The 21,423-nt window shown below is 42.2% G+C and overlaps 1 protein-coding gene across 1 annotated transcript in view; it reads left to right on the plus strand.

The window, feature by feature from the left end:
* slc43a1a (solute carrier family 43 member 1a) overlaps positions 1–19,426 on the plus strand; it is a 31,365-nt gene extending 11,939 nt beyond the window's left edge. Inside the window, exons 5-15 of the mRNA XM_046295554.1 lie at positions 1,143–1,219; positions 11,513–11,605; positions 11,783–11,916; positions 13,676–13,791; positions 13,888–14,034; positions 14,778–14,810; positions 15,925–16,054; positions 16,146–16,275; positions 16,388–16,461; positions 16,535–16,658; positions 16,761–19,426. Coding sequence (XP_046151510.1) covers positions 1,143–1,219; positions 11,513–11,605; positions 11,783–11,916; positions 13,676–13,791; positions 13,888–14,034; positions 14,778–14,810; positions 15,925–16,054; positions 16,146–16,275; positions 16,388–16,461; positions 16,535–16,658; positions 16,761–16,952 — 1,250 coding nt within the window. The 3' untranslated portion in view covers positions 16,953–19,426. The remainder of the gene's footprint in view (positions 1–1,142; positions 1,220–11,512; positions 11,606–11,782; positions 11,917–13,675; positions 13,792–13,887; positions 14,035–14,777; positions 14,811–15,924; positions 16,055–16,145; positions 16,276–16,387; positions 16,462–16,534; positions 16,659–16,760) is intronic.
* The last annotated feature ends 1,997 nt before the right edge of the window (positions 19,427–21,423 follow it).

Here is a 21,423-nt window from a genome sequence, read left to right on the forward strand (position 1 = left end):
CTCGCCAATCAATTCTGAAAGTACGTGCATTTTTTTCACAAGTTCCATCGCAAACTGTCATAAACATAAAGCTCCCAGCTACTATCCAATCAAAGCATTATCCCAACCCCGGTTAGCCACAATGTCTGTCAATTAATTTCCGCCAATATTGCCCCTGTCTGTCTGTTTGGTGTGCGTAGCCAGCTATTTTGCGTGTAGCCAGTTAGTGATGCTAATGATAACCGTCTTGTGGGTAGACAGAAAGACATTCCCCCCAAAACATTTTCAATTAAAGGGAAAATCTACTCAAAAATGATATTTTGGTATTTTAGTCCACTGTTGATACTGTCCCAAAATGTTTTCAATTGAGTGGCGATTTGTTTGCAAACTCTGCCATGACGTGCTGCAGCAGTAGGCCTAACAGGAGAAATATCACTCGACTGACACATTCCTCTGTTGCTAGATGCACACTGAGGAATTACACAAAATAAATTCAATTTGCTCGTTTTTTCCCCAGACCTCACAAATAGTCTTCTGATGTGATTTAAGCATGGGCATGGACTCAGAAAAAGGAAAATAAAACAGAGAACTGAATTCAGGAAAATATAAAACATTATTTTACGTGGGCCCCTTAGTTTGTTTGTTAGCCATTATTTTACCAAGTATATTAACAGAAAACACCAAGGACCCAGGGAAGAGTAGCAGGGGTGAAGAGGAAAATAACTTGCCTATTTGAATGCTATAAAAAAAATGTGTAGCTTGCGACATGTTAGATTTTGTTAAAGTAGCTCTCATGCTAGAATAGATTGGAGACCCCTGCTGTGGACTATACACATATTTATACACCTAGTCAACAGTGTTTAAAGAAATAATTGACTCAAACTATATGTTGATATTTGTTTCATTAGTCCACATTTGCCCCAAAATGTTTTGCATGTCAGCAGTCAGGTTTTCAAGAAATGTGACTTTCAAGAAGCAAAGTGTAACTTGCAAAACACGTCATCATCATGATGTCCCATTACTTGAAAATGGTATATATTTAAAACACACTGACATGCGAAACATTTTGTGACTGTATCAACAGTGGACTAATGAAAAAATACCAAAATATCGGTTTTTTTGGATGATTTCTTTACCTCCTCTATCTCATTTCCTCTCTCCAGGGCTCTCTGCTCTCATCTTTCTGGCACTCTCCTTCAACGGCTTCGGAGGAATCTGCTTGACCTTCACCTCCCTCACGGTGAGACACACACACACACACACACACACACACACACACACACACACACACACACACACACACACACACACACACACACACACACACACACACACACACACACACACACACACACACACACACACACACACACACACACACACACACACACACACACACACACACACAGAGAGAGAGAGAGACTAGTGACACCTCTAGTCCATCTGGTCTAAGTTTGTCAAACACACCAGTCAATATTTGCTCTATTGAAGTGGTTGATAAAACAGCACATCCTCACATCTGTTTACCTCGGATCAAAAAAATCAGCAAACACGGTTGTCCTTGAAGACCTCGATTACTGGATGTTGGCTTCCCATGTCACTGAAAAACCAATATCATTCTGTTTTGTCCTGTTTGGCATATGACATGAGTTACCTTGCCTGTGTTAGTCTGGGGCCACCTGTGTGTGTGTTATAATTACTGTACAGTAGGCCTGTGTTACCATACACTACCTTTCAAATGTTTGAGGTCCCTTAGAAATGTCCTTGTTTTTGAAAGAAAAGCATATATTTTTTTACCAGTGAAATAACATAAAATTGATCAGAAATACAGTGTAGACATTGTTAATGTTGTAAATTATTGCAGCTGGAAACGGCTGCTTTTTAATGGAATATCTACATAGGCGTACAGAGGCCCATTATCAGCAACCATCACTCCTGTGTTCCAATAGCATGTTGTGTTAGCTAATCCAAGTTTATCATTTTAAAAGGCTAATTGATCATTAGAAAACCATTTTGCAATTGTTAGCACAGCTGAAAACTGTTGTTCTGATTAAAGAAGCAATAAAACTGGCCTTCTTTAGACTTGTTGAGTATCTGGAGCATCAGCATTTGTGGGTTCGATTACAGGCTCAAAATGGCCAGAAACAAAGAACTTTCTTCTGACACTCGTCAGTCTATTCTTGTTCTGAGAAAAGAAGGCTATTCCATGCGAGAAATTGCCAAGAAACTGAAGATCTCATACAACGCTGTGTACTACTCCCTTCACAGAACAGCGCAAACTGGCTCTAACCAGAATAGAAAGAGGACTGGGGGGCCTTGGTGCACAACTGAGCAAAAGGATAAGTACATTAGTGTCTAGTTTGAGAAACAGAGGCCTCACAAGTCCTCAACTGGCAGCATCATTAAATAGTACCTGCAAAACACCAGTCTCAGCGTCAACAGTGAAGAGGCGACTCCGGGAGGCTGGCCTTCTAGGCAAAGTTGCAAAGAAAAAGCCATATCTTAGACTGGCCAATAAAAATACAAGATTAATATGGGCAAAAGAACACAGACACTGGACAGATGAAGATTGGAAAAATGTGTTATGGACAGACGATTCTAAGTTTGAGGTGTTCGGATCACAAAGAAGAACATTTGTGAGACTCAGAGAAAAGGAAAAGATGCTGGAGAAGTGCTGGACGCCATCTGTCAAGCATGGTGGAGGCAATGTGATGGTCTGCGGGTGCTTTGGTGGTGGTAAAGTGGGGGATTTGTACAGGGTGAAAGGGATCTTGAAGAAGGAAGGCTATCACTCCATTTTGCAACACCATGCCATATCCTGTGGGATGGCACTTAATTGGAGCCAATTTCCTCCTACAACAGGACAATGACCCAAAGCACAGCTCCAAACAATGCAAGAACTATTTAGGGAAGAAGCAGTCAGCTGGTATTCTGTCTATAATGGAGTGGCCAGCACAGTCACCGGATCTCAACCCTATTGAGCTGTTGTAGGAGCAGCTTGACCGTATGGTACGTAAGAAGTGACCATCAAGCCAATCCAATTTGTGGGATGTGCTTCAGGAAGCATGGGATGAAATCTCTTCAGATTACCTCAACAAATTGACAACTAGAATGCCAAAGGTCTGCAATGCTGTAATTGCTGCAAATGTCGGATTCTTTGATGAAAGCAAAGTTTGAAGGACACAATTATTATTTAAATTAAAAATCATTATTTATAACCTTGTCAACGTCTTGACTATATTTCCTATTCATTTTGCAACTAATTTCATGTATGTTTTCATGGACAACAAGGACATTTCTAAGTGACCCCAAACGTTTGAAAGGTAGTGGATGTTAGTCACCAACAGGTTTTGTGGGAGGGTAGCTTTTAGTGTTTATGGATGTGAAATTGTTTACGTGGTGTGAGTGTGTGTGTGTGGGGGTATTTTGGCGCCTGAGTTGCACATGCCTTTTCCCAGATGGAAATTGTCCAGCTTGGGCCTCCACCAATCACAAGTCCTGACTCGTCACACACCCACCTTTACCCAAAACACACAAGGGCACACTCACCCTCTCTCTAACCCCCTTCCTCCCTCTCCTTCTTTCCGCAGTTCTTATCTTACTCTCTCTGTTCTAGCTGATATTAGTCAGCTGGAAAAATCCAAAAACAAACACGGAACTGCCTTGATCCCCATGTGTGTGTCCTCACACAGAAACCCCCAGAAACACTAGGGGAACACATAGACAAAATCACAATGCAGACTGAGAGAGGTCTAGTCAGCTACTGTTGACCTCAGGCAATCCTGTAACCTCTGACCTTTCTCCTGGCTTTAGACGACAGACCAGTTAAGCCACCTCTTCGTGAGGTATATTTACTGTAACACTCAATCCAAAACATTCACATACCCCTTCAATCACGCTCACAAATGAATGACCTGCTGCACGCTGTCACACACGTCAAACGACAGTTTGTCCTTTCGCTCTCTGTTGTACACACAACCCTAGTGCCTCCCACATAGTTTGCCACAAACTCTAATAAACCCAGGGAGAAGGCACACACTGTTCGGCATGTGTTGTGTCCTCCTGCCACCCCACCCCTTCTCAGTGGCATGGCTTTATAATAACACACACACTTAATTGACATTCACTACTCTCCATTTGTCTCTTAGAACTTATGTCAGCACTGGGGCACAAGGACACACGCAGACATAGACAGCCCTTCTCTTTGAGTGGTTGTAGTGGCAACACTGCCCATGTTGTTGTGGTTGTAATGTTTTAGTCCTGATTAGGGAGGTCACTTCAGTTTGGTTTGTTGAACAAACTCTTCATTCTATCCTGATGTCATTGTTTTTCTAGTCGAGCCCAGGGGATTGCCATTCAACATTTAACACTTAGCTCTGTTTTATTGTGAACTTTACAGACAAAACCTACATTGGATTCAGACCACATATTCTCAGCATTGTGGGTAGATAGATGTCATGCGGCTTGATTTAGGACATTCAATGTATTTAAAGACATTCAATTTATTTAGGGACATTAGATTTATTTGGGGACATTAGATTTATTTGGGGACATTAGATTTATTTAGGGACATTAGATTTATTTGGGGACATTAGATTTATTTAGGGACATTAGATTTATTTGGGGACATTAGATTTATTTAGGGACATTCAATTTATTTGGGGACATTAGATTTATTTAGGGACATTCAATTTATTTGGGGACATTAGATTTATTTGGGGACATTAGATTTATTTGGGGACATTAGATTTATTTGGGGACATTAGATTTATTTAGGGACATTAGATTTATTTGGGGACATTAGATTTATTTAGGGACATTAGATTTATTTGGGGACATTAGATTTATTTAGGGACATTCAATTTATTTGGGGACATTAGATTTATTTAGGGACATTAGATTTATTTAGGGACATTAGATTGTAAAGGTACACTGCTTGCTTGCTTGTAAAGTTTCACTTTTCTATTTCAAATGCAGACACCTTGTTCTACCAACCTCCGTCAGAGTTTTGGTTGACAGATACTGTAGATGTTGAAGGGGTGATATTGAGTTATGGTTAACCTTATAACCTTGTGGGAATGGGCTTTTATTGATAGGGTGAAATTGAAATGTTTTTCACAGAATAAATATGAAAAGCGCATGCCGGTCGGAAGCCGAGCAGTTGCCATACCAGGCGGTTGCATCACTGCCTGGTATGGCAACTGCTCGGCATCTGACTGCAAGGCGCTACAGAGGGTAATGTGCACGGCCCAGTACATCACTGGGTCCAAGCTTCCTGCCACCCAGGACCTATATACCAGGCGGTGTCAGAGGAAGGACCTAAAAATGTAACAGTTAATCAAATGGCTACCCAGACTATTTGCATTGACCCCAATCCCCCCCTGTTTTATTTTACGTTGCTGCTACTCTCTGTTTATCATCTATTCATAGTCATTTTATCCATACTTACATATACATATTACCTTGAAAAACCTGTACACCCACACATTGACTCAGTACCAGTACCCCCTGTATATTTTATTCTAAAATGGATTTAGTTTACATATACTTAGGTTGGAGTCATTAAAACTAATTTTTCAACCACTCCACAAATGTCTTGTTAACAAACTATAGTTTTGGCAAGTCGGTTAGGACATATAATTTGTGCATGACACAAGTAATTTTTCCAACAATTGTTTTCAGACAGATTATTTCACTTAAAATTCACTGTATCACAATTCCAGTGGGTCAGAAGTTTACATACACTAAGTTGACTGTGCCTTTGAACAGCTTGGAAAATTCTAAAGTCATGCCTTTAGAAGCTTCTGATAGGCTAATTGACATAATTCGAGTCAAATGGAGGAGTACCTGTGGATGTATTTCAAGGCCTACCTTCAAACTCAGTGCCTCTTTGCTTGACATCATGGGAAAATCAAAGTAAATCAGCCAAGACCTTGTAGATCTCCACAAGTCTGGTTCAACCTTGGGAGCAATTTCCAAACGCCTGAAGGTACCACGTTCATCTGTACAAACAATAGTACGCAAGTATAAACACCATGGGACCACGCAGCCGTCATACCGCTATATCGTCATAACCTGAAAGGCCGCTCAGCAAGGAAGAAGACACTGCTCCAAAACCACTATAAAAAAAGCCAGACTACGGTTTGCAACTGCACGTGGGTACAAAGATCATACTTTTTGGAGAAATGTCCTCTGGTCTGATGAAACAAAAATAGAACTGTTTGGCCATAATGACCATCGTTATGTTTGGAGGAAAAAGGTGGAGGCTTGCAAGCCGAAGAACACATTCCCAACCGTGAAGCACGGGGGTGGCAGCATCATGTTGTGGGGGTGCTTTGCTGCAGGAGGGACTGGTGCACTTCACAAAATAGATGGCATCATGAGGTAGGAAAAAGATGTGGATATATTGAAGCAACATCTCAAGACATCAGTCAGGAAGTTAAAGCTTGGTCGCAAATGGGTCTTCCAAATGGACAATGATCCCAAGCATACTTCCAAAGTTGTGGCAAAATGGCTTAAGGACAACAAAGTCAAGGTATTGGAGTGGCCATCACAAAGCCCTGACCTCAATCCTATAGAAAATGTGTGGGCAGAACTGAAAAGGCATGTGCGAGCAAGGAAGCCTACAAACCTGATTCAGTTACACCAGCTCTGTCAGGAGGAATTGGCCAAAATTCACCCAACTTATTGTGGGAAGCTTGTGGAAGGCTACCTGAAACGTTTGACCCAAGTTAAACATTTTAAAGAATGCTACGACAAGGAATTTTTACGAGGATAAAATGTCAGTAATTGTGGAAAAACTGAGTTTAAATGTATTTGGCTAAGGTTTATGTAAACTTCTGACTTCAATTGTATATAATAATTAATCAATCTACACACAAGCAAAAACAGGTTAAGAAATTGTATTAAAATAAAAAACAGAAATACCTTATTTACTTAAGTATTCAATTCCTTTGCTATGAGACACGAAATTGCACTCAGGTGCATCCTGTTTCCATTGGTCATCCTTGAGCTGTTTCTACAACTTGACTGGAGTCCACCTGTGTTAAATTAAATTGATTGGACATGATTTGGAAAGGCACACACCTGTCTATGTAAGGTCCCACAGTTGTCAGTGCATGTCAGAGAAAAAAAAACAAGTCGCAAGGTCAAAGGAATTGTCCGTAGAGTGCCGAGACAGGTTTGTATCGAGGCACAGAGCTGGTGAAAGGTACCCAAAGATTTCTGCAGAAGGTCCCCAAGAACACAGTGGTCTCCATCATTCTTAAATGGAAAAAGTTTGGAACCAACAAGACTGTGGAAAAAGTGAAAGGGTCTAAATACTTTCCGAATGCACTGTACACCATGATAACCATGGTAGCAATTGAAAGGGAACAGTTTGGCGATTATGTGAAATGATTAGACCAAAAGAGGAGGACACAACAGTTCACCTGACACAAGGCTGAATCGAAACATTGTTTATTTGATGTGCATTTTATATTTACAGGAAATCTGAAAGTACTCTGATACATTCAGTAACATGATAAGCATATTCTTGGAAAATGTGGGGTAGGTGAAACGAAAGTAATTTCGATGTACTTTTATGAGTCAAGGGGTCTTGAACGATAAGTTTGTTTTTTGAAACTTTTTTTAATTTTTAGCTCTCCTTGCTGTGTAGTTGAGGAACTAGAGCAAGCACACTTGCAGTAGTTTTGGTTTGAACAAAAACCTGCATCCCTGCCTTCACACAATTACTGTTGTTTTACGCAATCTCGGTCAGGTGGGAATCATTTGAAAGCTTGTTCTAAAGCCAACATGACTGGCTATGTTATAACATATGATATTACGGTGTTAGGCTTTCACAATGCCGGTCAGAGAAACAGATTGTAATTCTGGTGAGCAAAGAAAGGACTCGTGTGCATTCAGGTGCTTGTGCCGCGGCGAATCTTCTTCACAACAGACAAACATGTGCTCAGTCTGTTCAGAACAACCCAGGGTATGACGCCATGTCATCTTGTAACTGTACATCAAACACAGTGATCATAAATGTTGACACTGTATATGACATGAGTTTCAACTCTTCTGCCTTATTATTATTGGACCATGTTGGTCATTTATGAACATTTGAACATCTTGTCCATGTTCTGTTATAATCTCCACCCGGCACAGCCAGAAGAGGACTGGCCACCCCACATAGCCTGGTTCCTCTCTAGGTTTCTTCCTAGGTTTTGGCCTTTCTAGGGAGTTTTTCCTAGCCACCATGCTTCTACACCTGCATTGCTTGCTGTTTGGGGATTAGGCTGTGTTTCTGTACAGCACTTTGAGATATCAGCTGATGTACGAAGGGCAATATAAATACATTTGATTTGATTTTTATGATATGGACTCATCTTATCAAAATACATAGTCCCCTTAATCTACAGCATTTCCCTCACACAGACAACAAAACATTGGCAAAAGTGTCCTAATTATCACTAGCAGTAGTGTTGTCACTAAGCCAGGATCATGATACTAGGAAGCAAAGGAAACAAAACATGAAGCGGACAATTTGTTTTTAGGAAAACAGTCCTAATGTTGGAAAAAAACTGCCTTATATTGTCACCAAGAATAACATTTGTTTATTTTGCAAGCTATTGCACACACTATTTTATAAAAGTAGGTTTTAAAGGACCATAGACCATGTGTTTCCATTTTTGTGACGGAAAATCTGGTATCGTGACACCACTAATTAGCGGGAGGGATGGGGACAACTTTTGTCGCACGAGGTACCTAAGTTCAGAATGGCTGTCAGTCAAAACCCATACAGTGCTGTGAAGCGCAGAGACCGAGCTCTGATGTCATGTAAAGCATGTCGCTGTGTTCCAATTCAGGTGTTTATCCGTGCTCAAATCTGCCATTTTTTGTGCGATTCTACATGTAAGACCGGTTTGCTCAGTTCGCAAAGTACACTCCGCAGGCAAACACTATTGGTGTGTCTGAGCCCTTGGAGAGAAAGGATGAGACTACTAATCAGCCATGGTTCAGTGCTTCCTGTAAACTCTGGAGAGAGAGGAGGCCTACAGCTGTATATTCTCGTTTAGGAGCCTAACATCGCCTCAAGTACACGGTTTGTCTCTCACTCCATCTTTCTCCCCCCTCTCTTTCTCTTTGTTTCTCTCAGACACATTTGTTTTGTCTCTCCCTCCATCTTTCTCCCCCCTCTCTTTCTCTTTGTTTCTCTCAGACACATTTGTTTTGTCTCTCCCTCCATCTTTCTCCCCCCTCTCTTTCTCTTTGTTTCTCTCAGACACATTTGTTTTGTCTCTCCCTCCATCTTTCTCCCCCCTCTCTTTCTCTTTGTTTCTCTCAGACACATTTGTTTTGTCTCTCCCTCCATCTTTCTCCCCCCTCTCTTTCTCTTTGTTTCTCTCAGACACATTTGTTTTGTCTCTCCCTCCATCTTTCTCCCCCTTCTTTCTCTTTGTTTCTCTCAGACACATTTGTTTTGTCTCTCCCTCCATCTTTCTCCCCCTTCTTTCTCTTTGTTTCTCTCAGACACATTTGTTTTGTCTCTCCCTCCATCTTTCTCCCCCCTCTCTTTCTCTTTGTTTCTCTCAGACACATTTGTTTTGTCTCTCCCTCCATCTTTCTCCCCCCTCTCTTTCTCTTTGTTTCTCTCAGACACATTTGTTTTGTCTCTCCCTCCATCTTTCTCTTTGTTTCTCTCAGACACATTTGTTTTGTCTCTCCCTCCATCTTTCTCTTTGTTTCTCTCAGACACATTTGTTTTGTCTCCCCCTCCATCTTTCTCTTTGTTTCTCTCAGACACATTTGTTTTGTCTCTCCCTCCATCTTTCTCTTTGTTTCTCTCACACATTTGTTTTGTCTCTCCCTCCATCTTTCTCTTTGTTTCTCTCAGACACATTTGTTTTGTCTCTCCCTCCATCTTTCTCTTTGTTTCTCTCAGACACATTTGTTTTGTCTCTCCCTCCATCTTTCTCTTTGTTTCTCTCAGACACATTTGTTTTGTCTCTCCCTCCATCTTTCTCTTTGTTTCTCTCAGACACATTTGTTTTGTCTCTCCCTCCATCTTTCTCTTTGTTTCTCTCAGACACATTTGTTTTGTCTCCCTCCATATTTCTCCCCCCTCTCTTTCTCTTTGTTTCTCTCAGACACATTTGCTTTGTCACTTGTCATCACACACTTTTCACAGCTCTTCTACCCATTCTATAATGTCTTTTCATATCCGTGTAACATTTCCAGTAATTCCCATGTACCTGACAGTAAAACCAGCTGGGTCATTCCTCTCTCCTAAATTCACGTGTTTCCACGGACCCTGGCTGGCCAAAAAGGGAAGTCACATGTGCTTGAAGGACATGCGTTAAATGTGTGCTTTCTAGGCTCCTGTCAGAGAACCGATGGGAATATCGCCTCCTGCAGACACACACACACACACACACACACGGAAGCCAAGACGCTCTGTCTCACTGTGCTGTACAGTTACAGGCAAACGTCAAGGCGGGAATTTAACACGGCTATACTAACTTTACTTTGACATTTGTAAGAGATACAATCTTCTCTGTGTTTTTTTAGCATATGGCCCCTCTCACTGGCGTTCCCAAAAATCCGCCAGGGTTCATCCTGGTATACATGTTGTCTGCGCCAGAATGTGAAATATTTGCCTTCCAGGAACCAGGTTTCAGGTGTCTTTTTACTAGTCCAGTGTCATGTCGGAACACTGCCAGGAACATTTTTACCATGTGCTTGCCGGCAGTGGAGGCTGAGGGCAAGACGGCTCCTAATAATGGCCAGAGTGGAGCGAATGGAATGGCCTCAAACACATGGAAACCATTTGTTCGATGTGCACTACCGGTCAAAAGTTTTAGAACACCTACTCATTCAAGGGTTTTTCTTCATTTTTACTGTTTTCTACATTGTAGAATAATAGTGAAGACATCAAAACTATGAGAGAACACATATGATTCCAGAGCATGTACAGAGCATTGTCGATAATCACATGGCTGATGGATGGTGGACTAGTAGAGAAAGTCTGCTGAGAATGGCCCAGCTCATGAACAGTACTCTGAATGAATATCATTGGGTCTCAAAAAAGTAGGTAATAATGCTTGAATCCTTCTGACTCTATGAAATGTCTATTATTAACTTGATTAAATGATCAGACGTATTTTCAGTATGATAAAACTTCCTCTGCCAAAGTGGTTCTGTAGATACTGTACTGTAGTAAACCTGTGTTGGGCTTATATTTTACTCAATACCTTTGTGCTCTCTGCTGGTGAGCTTGCATTACTGCACTCCTAATGCACTCAGTCAAGACTTTCCCAAGGCAGTGTGTCTGTTCTCCTATTGCATCAATATGTATTGATTGTGGTCAAATGATCAATGTTTGAGACTGTTCATGAATGTATCCCTCCCTCTTTCTTCCTCATCCCCTGTTCCCCACCCCCTGTTCCCCACCCCCCTGTTCCCCATCCCCTGTTCCCCATCCCCTGTTCCCCACCCCCTGTCCCCCCCCCCTGTTCCCCATCCCCTGTTCCCCACCCCTTTCTCCCTCCAGATACCCAACATGTTTGGCAGTCGGACCTCCACCATCATGTCTCTGATGATTGGCTCCTACGCCTCTTCTGCCGTCACCTTCCCTGGAGTCAAGGTAAACACGATGATGTCGTCAGAGAAGGACACACATTTGTGACTGTTGCCTCGTATCACTCATACAAATAGAATACATGTTCAGCCTTCATATGTTACGTGAAGAGGTCAATGAAGTGTCCAAAGTAAGTTCTGCTTTTCTCTACTAATAACACCCCATGTTCTCTCCCTCTCTAAGCTGATCTATGATGCAGGCGTGTCGTTCCGGGTGATTATGTGGGTGTGGTCGGGTCTAGCAGGCGTCGTCTTCCTCAACTGTTTCTTCAACTGGCCAGGGGAGGCCTTGCCCACGCAGGACGAGGTCGACTACATGTCAGTACAACACTGAAACAACATTACTACAATGTCAGAGCACTGATTTAAAAAGAAATAATGGCTATTATAATATTTTTACCATAACACTTCCACAATGCTAGAACAATATAGATACAGTTGAAGTCAGAAGTTTACATACACCTTAGCCATATACATTTAAACTCATTTTGTTTTGGTACAATTCCTGACATTTAATCCTAGTAAAAAAAATCCCTGTTTTAGGTCAGTTAGGATCACCACTTTATTTTAAGAATGTGAAACATCAGAATAATAGTAGAGAGAATTATTTATTTCAGCTTTTATTTCTTTCATCACATTCCCAGTGGGTCAGAAGTTTACATACACTAATATGAGTATTTGGTAGCATTGCCTTTAAATTGTTTAACATGGGTCAAACATATTGGGTAGCCTTCCACAAGCTTCCCACAATAAGTTGGGTGAATTTTGGCCCATTCCTCCTGACGGAGCTGGTGTAACTGAGTCAGGTTTGTAGGCCTCCTTGCTCGCACACGCTTTTTCAGTTCTACCCACAAATGTTCTATGGGATTGAGGTCAGGGCTTTGATGGCCACTCCAATACCTTGACTTTGTTGTCCTTAAGCCATTTTGCCACAACTTTGGAAGTATGCTTGGGGTCATTGTCCATTTGGAAGACCCATTTGCGACCAAGCTTTAACTTCCTAACTGATGTCTTGAGATGTTGCTTCAATATATCCACATCATTTTCCTATCTCATGATGCCATCTATTTTGTGAAGGCCCTCCTGCAGCATACCGTGCTTCACAGTTGAGATGGTGTTCTTCGGCTTGCAAGCCTCCACCTTTTTCCTCCAAACATAACGATGGTCATTATGACCAAACAGTTCTATTTTTGTTTCGTCAGACCAGAGGAAATTTCTCCAAAAAGTATGATCTTTGTCCCCATGTGCAGTTGCAACCCGTAGTCTGGTATTTTTTATGGCGGTTTTGGAGCAGTGTCTTCCTCCTTGCTGAGCGGCCTTTCAGGTTATGTCGATATAGGACTCGTTTAACTGTAGATATAGATACTTTTGTACCTGTTTCCTCCAGCATCTTCACAAGGTCCTTTGCTGCTGTTCTGGGATTGATTTGCACTTTTCGCACCAAAGTACGTTCATCTCTAGGAGACAGAACGCGTCTCCTTCCTGAGCGGTATGACGGCTGCTTGGTCCCATGGTGTTTATACTTGCGTACTATTGTTTGTACAGATGAACGTGGTACCTTCAGACGTTTGGAAATTGCTCGCAAGGGTGAACCAGACTTGTGGAGGTCTTGGCTGATTTCTTTTGATTTTCCCATGATGTCAAGCAACGAGGCACTGAGTTTGAAGGTAGGCCTTGAAATTGATCCACAGGTACATCTCCAATTGACTCAAATGATGTCAATTAGCCTCTCAGAAGCTTCTAAAGCCATGACATCATTTTCTGGAATTTTCCGAGCTGTTTAAAGGCACAGTCGACTTCTGACCCACAGGAATTGTGATAAAGTGAATTTCAAGTGAAATAATCTGTCTGTAAACAATTGTTGGAAAAATCACTTGTGTCATGCACAAAGTAGATGTCCTAACCGACTTGCCAAAACTAAAGTTTGTTAATAAGACATTTGTGGAGTGGTTGAAAAGCAACGTTTAATGACTACAACCTAAGTGTATGTAAACTTCCCACTTCAATTGTAAGTGAAAACATGATCATGTTACCATACTGAAAGCAAATAAACAACTTTATTTATTTACCTCCTCAGTAAGCAGTTAGCGTTGACTGATGTGTCTGGAGACCATAAGGGGGTGGGGGAGAGTTTGAGTCAGAAGAATGGAGACCTGAAACACTCCACTGAGAAACTCCCAGCCGTAACACCGAGTGAGTCAAGAACACACACCGGAAAACAGAACGTTGCCCTTATTTACATCTCATATACGCATATTAACTGTCTGCCCATCTCTCTCTCTCTCTCAGACACCATCCCATTCCGTAGGTCCGTGTTCTCGCCCATCTTCCTGTGGAGTTTGGTTACCATGGGGATGACCCAGCTCAGGATCATTTTCTATATGGGTGCCATGAACAAGATGCTGGAGTTCCTCGTCACCCATGGCAACCCTTACTGTGAGTGACAAACAAACCACACCTACTGACAATCAACGTACTGACAAACCAGACCGTGACAGTCAACTGACACACCGGGCCGTGACAGTCCACTGACAAACCAGGCCGTGACAGTCAACTGACACACCGGACCGTGACAGTCCACTGACAAACCAGGCCGTGACAGTCCACTGACATACCAGGCCGTGACAGTCCACTGACATACCAGGCCGTGACAGTCCACTGACATACCAGGCCGTGACAGTCCACTGACAAAGCGGGCCGTGACAGTCCACTGACAAACCGGGCCGTGACAGTCAACTGACAAACCGGGCCGTGACAGTCCACTGACATACCGGGCCGTGACAGTCCACTGACATACCGGGCCGTGACAGTCCACTGACATACCGGGCCGTGACAGTCCACTGACATACCGGGCCGTGACAGTCCACTGACATACCGGGCCGTGACAGTCCACTGACAAACCGGGCCGTGACAGTCCACTGACAAACCGGGCCGTGACAGTCCACTGACAAACCGGGCCGTGACAGTCCACTGACAAACCGGGCCGTGACAGTCCACTGACAAACCGGGCCGTGACAGTCCACTGGCAAACCGGGCCGTGACAGTCCACTGACAAACCGGGCCGTGACAGTCCACTGACAAACCGGGCCGTGACAGTCCACTGACAAACCAACATACTATCATGATTCCCTCCATGTAAATGTGTTCTAATAAAGTTGTCCTGTCCTTTCTTTCCTTAGCCTCTGTTTTGATCGCCGAGGCAGAGGAGAAAGGTGAGAAATGTCTCCTGGTGAAGGTGCGCGTCCTTGTCGTGTGTGTGTATGGGTGTGTGATGATCAGCCCATGTCCTCCATCACTTGATCTAAAGCTATTATGAATAACAAGACACTGACAATGACTTACGGTGTATGAGAATCAGTATTTATTGGCCCTTTTTCAGGACCCTGTCTCTCAAAGATCTTCATTGTAAAGGGTTTAAACACTGTTTCCCATGCTTGTTCAATGAACCATAAACAATTCATGAACATGCACCTGAGCAGTCGCCCCCCTCCCTTTTCAGGGACACATTATTCAATTTCTGCTTGTCACGTCTGTGGAACTTGTTCAGTTTATGTCTCAGTTGTTGAATCTTGTCATGTTCATACAATATTTACACATGTTACGTTTGCTGAAAATTAACACAGTTGACAGTGAGAGGACTTATTTTTTTGCTGAGTTCATATCCTCAGGAGTTTGAGTTTGGAGCGTCGACAATTGGTTTGGCACCGAAACCTATTGTTGTGCGTCTCCCGGTAAAATTGTTCTCTTTCTTATCATGTATGTAAGAATCAGAAGTTACCTCTGTAACGTGATCACGTTTAGCATGTGAAACATTAAGGTGAATATTCAAAAATGTAAGTAAATGTACCTTGTTGTCCTCTGATGAAAGAGGGTTCTGTTCCAGCGCAACGTTTTTCATTAATGTGGTAGTAGCTTATCCGTTAAAATTATATTATTTATGCTCAGGCAATGATAGAACCTTTATTGATGTGTCTGCTTAAGGTTATTCATGTTTATCATCTGAGGATGTGCATATTGAAATACAAGTATCCTGATGTGAAACTGGTTCTCATTGGCTGTTGCATTTGTATTTAAGCACCTGCGACTTCCTTGTTTGTCGAACAGGACAGGGAACAGGTTTGCATGCTGCTGGGTTTTAAAGTTTTGTTCCAGTTTTTCTTCTTTCTGTTAATACTTGTACGCCGGCTATTATTGTATTCACTTGCAAATAAAAAGCCTACTCTGGGCAAGAACAATCAGTTCTGACTTGTTCCCTCCTCAGTGTAAAATCATACCGCTGGGTCTTTCTCACAGGGTGTCTAAATGTGTGTTCCCTTCTCTCTCCAGTCAGTTTCTACTCGTCCATCTTCGGCTCCCTGCAGCTGCTGTGTCTGGTCACCTGTCCTCTGATTGGCTACATTATGGACTGGAGGATGAAGGACTGTGTGGACGAGACCAGAAAAGACACAGAGAAGAGGTGTGAGAAAGAGAGAGGGGGAAGCTGAATGGAAGTAAGAGGTAGATAGATAGATGTCTTATCTCATTGTCCCCTGTCCAATCCCACTCAGACCAGCAGACGGGCTGTCGAGAGACAAGAAGATACAGAAAATCACTAATGCCATGAGAGCCTTCATCTTCACCAATCTGCTATTGCTGGTGTTCGGAGTGTGCTGTCTGATAGACAACCTGCGGCTCCAGGTACACACACACACGTTTTTTTCTCGTTCATTCGTTACCAAACACACACAAATGCACACACTACCCCACCTCCAAATGTCAACACACTCCTTCCCTCTTCCTCTCTCTGTAGATCCTGACCTTCATCCTCCACACCATTGTCAGAGGGTTCATCCACTCCTGTTGTGGAGGCCTGTATGCTGCTGTGTAAGTACTCAACTTCGTCATCATCTTTACATACAGAAATTGACTTGAGAAATAATTGCCCATTCTCTCTCAGATACCCCTCTAACCACTTTGGAACTCTGATTGGGCTGCAGTCGATGATCAGTGCTGTGATCGCCCTGCTGCAGCAACCCCTCTTCATCGTCATGGTGGGATCCCTGCACGGAGATCCCTACTGGGTGAGAGACACACGCTCAGTTTTCCAGTGCAGTTACCCATACTGTACAGGACTTTGTAACCCCTCACTTGTCTAACTTCTCATATCTCTGTACCTTTATCAGATCAACCTGGGCATGATCCTCTTCTCATTGGCTGGCTTCTTGTTGCCTGGATACCTTTTCTACCATCGCAGACACCTGATCCAGGAGAAGGAGGCTCAGGACAAGAATGCCATTGGCCAGGAGAGAGAGGCTCTCAACCACTCAGAGATCAACGGCCTCAAACACCATAGCAATGGTCACAGCATCCAGTAAGCCGAGGAAGTGGTTCTGGAGCAATGCTAAGGATTTTGGGAACTGTAGGATTATTTGTATCTATGTTCATATTATCCACCCAATCACTAACCACAATATCGTAAAGTAAATGTTATTTTTTATGCATTGTTAGCATTATTGCTGTTTTTGTTGCCTCATGGCTTTATTCAATCTGTATCGTGGAAGTTCAACGCTTAAGCCCAAATGAAATTTAAAGGCAATGTTCCCACGTTGGCGGAGACTGCATTCACGGTAAACGCTGCGTATGTCGGCTCAATAGGAAATGACCATGACTTTTCTAGCGCTTCAGCGATGCAGATTGAATAGAGCCCTAAACCATAGAACTTCCAACCATGATCCACTAACATGTCAGGACTTGAAGTCAATTACTAGTCAATGGAGTTGCTTGAATTGGAATGTCTTGATAAGTTATCAGAATTGTTTTGTTGTTGATTTATTTGCTGTGTGGCTAGTCCAAGACTTCTATGGTACTTGAAGGACCCTTCAGGGGCATGTTACTCCTTTAATATTTCTCAATCCATGTTGACAAAGAACACACGACACCAAAGAATGATATTCAGATATGAATTGTGCAGCTTCTACTGAAACAAAACAACGATAGTGTTTCTGTTTCGGTTAATCAAATATGCTGAGTGTCACAGACGAAGGATGTATCAAAATGACATGTAAGAAAATGTGAATAGCATAGTTAAGGTTGTACTACGAGGCTTGGGTGAAATCAGACACCCAGTCAGGAAGAATGCTACAGTTTGTTATACCAAATATTATGCCATTGCTTTTTGTATTGCAATCATATTTTTCTTATCGCATAAACTAACATGCATACAGACACACACATGTGCTGGCTCTTGCGCTCACTCTCTTTCACAGACAGACTGACTGTAGAGACACTAACTACCTCTTCTATTCCCTAACCGTCTCTCTACAACCCAAGACCCATTTGTGTGCCTGTGTGAGAGTGTACCGTGTGTGTAGATTTGTCTTTTCATTGGTCATTATCACTCATTAGCCATGTAATATGTAAATGTTTTATTTTTTGGCATGATAGTTTTATTTTTTTCAAACAATATAAACATATACAGACAAAAGACAACGTAGATTCTATGCCTAGATTGTTTAAAGATTGACGAAGTGGAGTCAAATTGGTCATTCTCCACTGGACTCGCATTTCAAGATTTTGTTTTAAAACATGAAAACAGTGTGACACTTGACACCCAAAGCTGAGACTGATTTTGAAAAGTAGACAGATGCAAAGGTAATGTATCCAATGTGTCAAATACCTTTACAGCTTTGTGACCAGGAATTAACTTGTGTGTAAAACAATATGTATTTACTGTCTGTTTGTACCTTTTATATGCAGACATGTCACAAAGGGGATTGTTATTATTACCCAATGTTTTCATTGTAATGCCATGATTATAACTGCTATTCTGATTATGTATGCTTTCTGTGTTCTCTACCCGGTTAGTGTAGAGTGTACAAAACATTAAGAACACTTTCCATGACCTTGTCCAGGTGAAAGCTATGTCACCTGTTAAATCCACTTCAGTCAGTGTAGATGAAGGGGAGAAGTCAAATAAGTATTTGTGCCTTGAGACAAAGATTGTGAATGCGCAAGCAAAGATATTTAAGTGCCTTTGAACGGGGTATGGTAATAGGTGCCAGGCTCACTGGTTCGTGTCAAGAAGTGCAACGCGGAAGGGTTTCACGCTCAACAGTTGCCCGTGTGAATCAAGAATGGTCCACCACCCAAAGGACATCCAACCCACTTGATACAATTGTGGGAAGCATTGAAGTCAACAATGGGCCATCATCCTTGTGGAATGCTTGCGAATTGAGCCTGTTCGGAGGGCAAAAGGGGGCCGTGCAACTCATTCTAAGGAAGGTGTTCCTAATGTTTCGTACACTCCATGTAAGTTGAGCGAAGGTTTTTTTTTCTCATGCAAATGTGTAATGGTGTAATGCTCCACATTGAGATGTGTAACAACACGGTCTAATGTTGAAAGACAAGTTCTCAATATAAATAGTCTTGAGGCTTTTGTATTATGCATCTGTTAATGTCAATCATTACCCTAGAGTGACAAAGGGGGATGGAAATGTTGTTTTTGTACCTGCCATAGAATTGAATGTAAAACCACAGCGACAGACTGTACCAAACTTCACCTGGGAAACCAACGCCATGTCGAGGGTGGCTACAACATAGAAAAATAATGTGTGAGGCTTTCTACTTCTATGGGCTGCAAAGCCATGTTTTACATTTTTTTAAAAGTGTACAGTACTTTTCCTCAGGGGCATGTAGGTGATATATATCATAACGATGAAATGTATTGTATTCCCTCCCCATCACCCTCTTTCTATAGCTTTGTTGTGTCAGAAGTGATATGCAATTTCTTTCTGCCATCTCTCATCTGGGGACTAAGTCTCATCAAATAAATAAACAAATATGTAGGAAACTGTCCTGTGACTGTGTTTGCCCGTTGATATTCCTGACAGTCTAACAAATGAGTACTTGGCAGAATATTCGTATATAAATTAAATTGTTGAATTGATGTTTTCAGATTGCAAACACATGACGCTGCATTTTCCTGACCACGACTTCGCTAGTCACACTTTAGCTGGATGAGAGACCATATGCCCAAGACTGAATCAGCATGTCACTCAAGACAACCTTTCAGGCACAAGGGAGAAGACCATACAACAGAAAGAGGAGCAACGCAGCACGGACAATAATAAAAGTTTATTGGAATATAATTTGTAGTCAGAGAATATCCCAAACAAATGAAAAAGGGACACTCATCATATACAGTGTCTTCGGAAAGTATTCAGACCCCTTGAGTTTTTCCACATTAAGTTGCGTTACAGCCTTAATCTAAAATGGATTCAATCAAATAAAAAATCCTCATCAATCTACACACAATGCGCCATAATGACGTGAAAACAGGTTTTTATATATGTTTGCAAATGTATTTAAAATAAAAAACAAATACCTTATGCAAGTAAGTATTCAGAACCTATGCTATGAGACTTGAAATTGAGCTCAGGTGCATCCTGTTTCCATAGAAACAGCTCAAGGCTGATCAATGACTTGACTGGAGTCCACCTGTGGTAAATTCAATTGATTGGACATGATTTGGAAAGGCAAACACCTGTCTATATAAAGGTCCCACAGTTGACAGTGCATGTCAGAGCAAAAACCAAGCCATGAGATCTAATGAATTGTCAGTAGGGCTCCGAGACGGGATTGTGTCGAGGCATAGAGCGGCAGGGTAGCCTAGTGGTTAGAGCGTTGGACTAGTAACCGGAAGGTTGCAAGTTCAAACCCCCGAGCTGACAAGGTACAAATCTGTTGTTCTGCCCCTGAACACCCACTGTTCCTAGGCCGTCATTGAAAATAAGAAATTGTTTTTAACTTGCCTAGTTAAAAAAAGGTAAAATTTAAAAAAATGTAAAAATAGATCTGGTGAAGGGTACCAAAAAAATGTCTGCATCATCAATCAGAAGGTCCCCAACTACACAGTGCCCTCCATCCTTAATAAAAGGAAGAGGTTTGGAACCAACACAACCTAGAGCTGGCCGCCCAGCCAAACTGAGCAATTGGGCGAGAAGGGCCTTGGTCAGGGAGGTGACCAAGAACCCGATGGTCACTCTAACAGCTCTCGAGTTCCTCTGCACTCCACCAACGAGGCCTTTATGGTAGTGACCAGATGGAAGCCACTCCTCAGTAAAAGGCACAATGACAGCCAGCTTGGACTTTGTCAAAAGGAAACTAAAGGTGACTCAGACCATGAAAAACAAGATTCTCTGGTCTGATGAAACCACTAATTAACTCTTTGGCCTGAATGCCAAGTGTCACATCTGGCTGCCAAAGGTGCATCAACAAAGTATTGAGTAAATTGTCTGAATACTTATGTAAATGTTATATTCCCGTTCATTTTGTATACAGTAATCAAATATATTTATAAAGCTCTTTATACATCAGCAGATGTCACAAAGTGCTATATAGAAACCCAGCCTAAACCCCCAAACAGCAAGCAATGCAGATGTAGAATTACAGTGGCTAGGAAAAACTCCCTAGAAAAGCAGGAACCTAGGAAGAAACCTAGAGAGGAACCAGGCTCTAAGAGGTGGCCGGGTGGAGTCCATTTGAGGCCAGACTGAACATCTTGAAGAACAAACGTTCATAGATGACCTTTAGGGACAAATAATAATCACAATGGTTGCAGAAAGTGCAACAGGTCAGTACCTCACGAGTAAATGTCAGTTGGCTTTTCATAGCCGAGCATTCAGAGGTTGAGAAAGCAGGTACGGTAGAGTCGAAAAGAACAGGTCCGGAACAAGGTAGCACATCCGGTGAACATGTCAGGATTCTGCCGCTGGCAGAATAATTTTAACTGGAGCAACAGCACGATCAGGTTGACTGGAGACAGCCAGTACAAGTCAAAAGTTTGGA

This window comes from Oncorhynchus gorbuscha, linkage group LG13, assembly GCF_021184085.1.
Source record: "Oncorhynchus gorbuscha isolate QuinsamMale2020 ecotype Even-year linkage group LG13, OgorEven_v1.0, whole genome shotgun sequence".
Taxonomy (NCBI): Eukaryota; Metazoa; Chordata; class Actinopteri; order Salmoniformes; family Salmonidae; genus Oncorhynchus; species Oncorhynchus gorbuscha.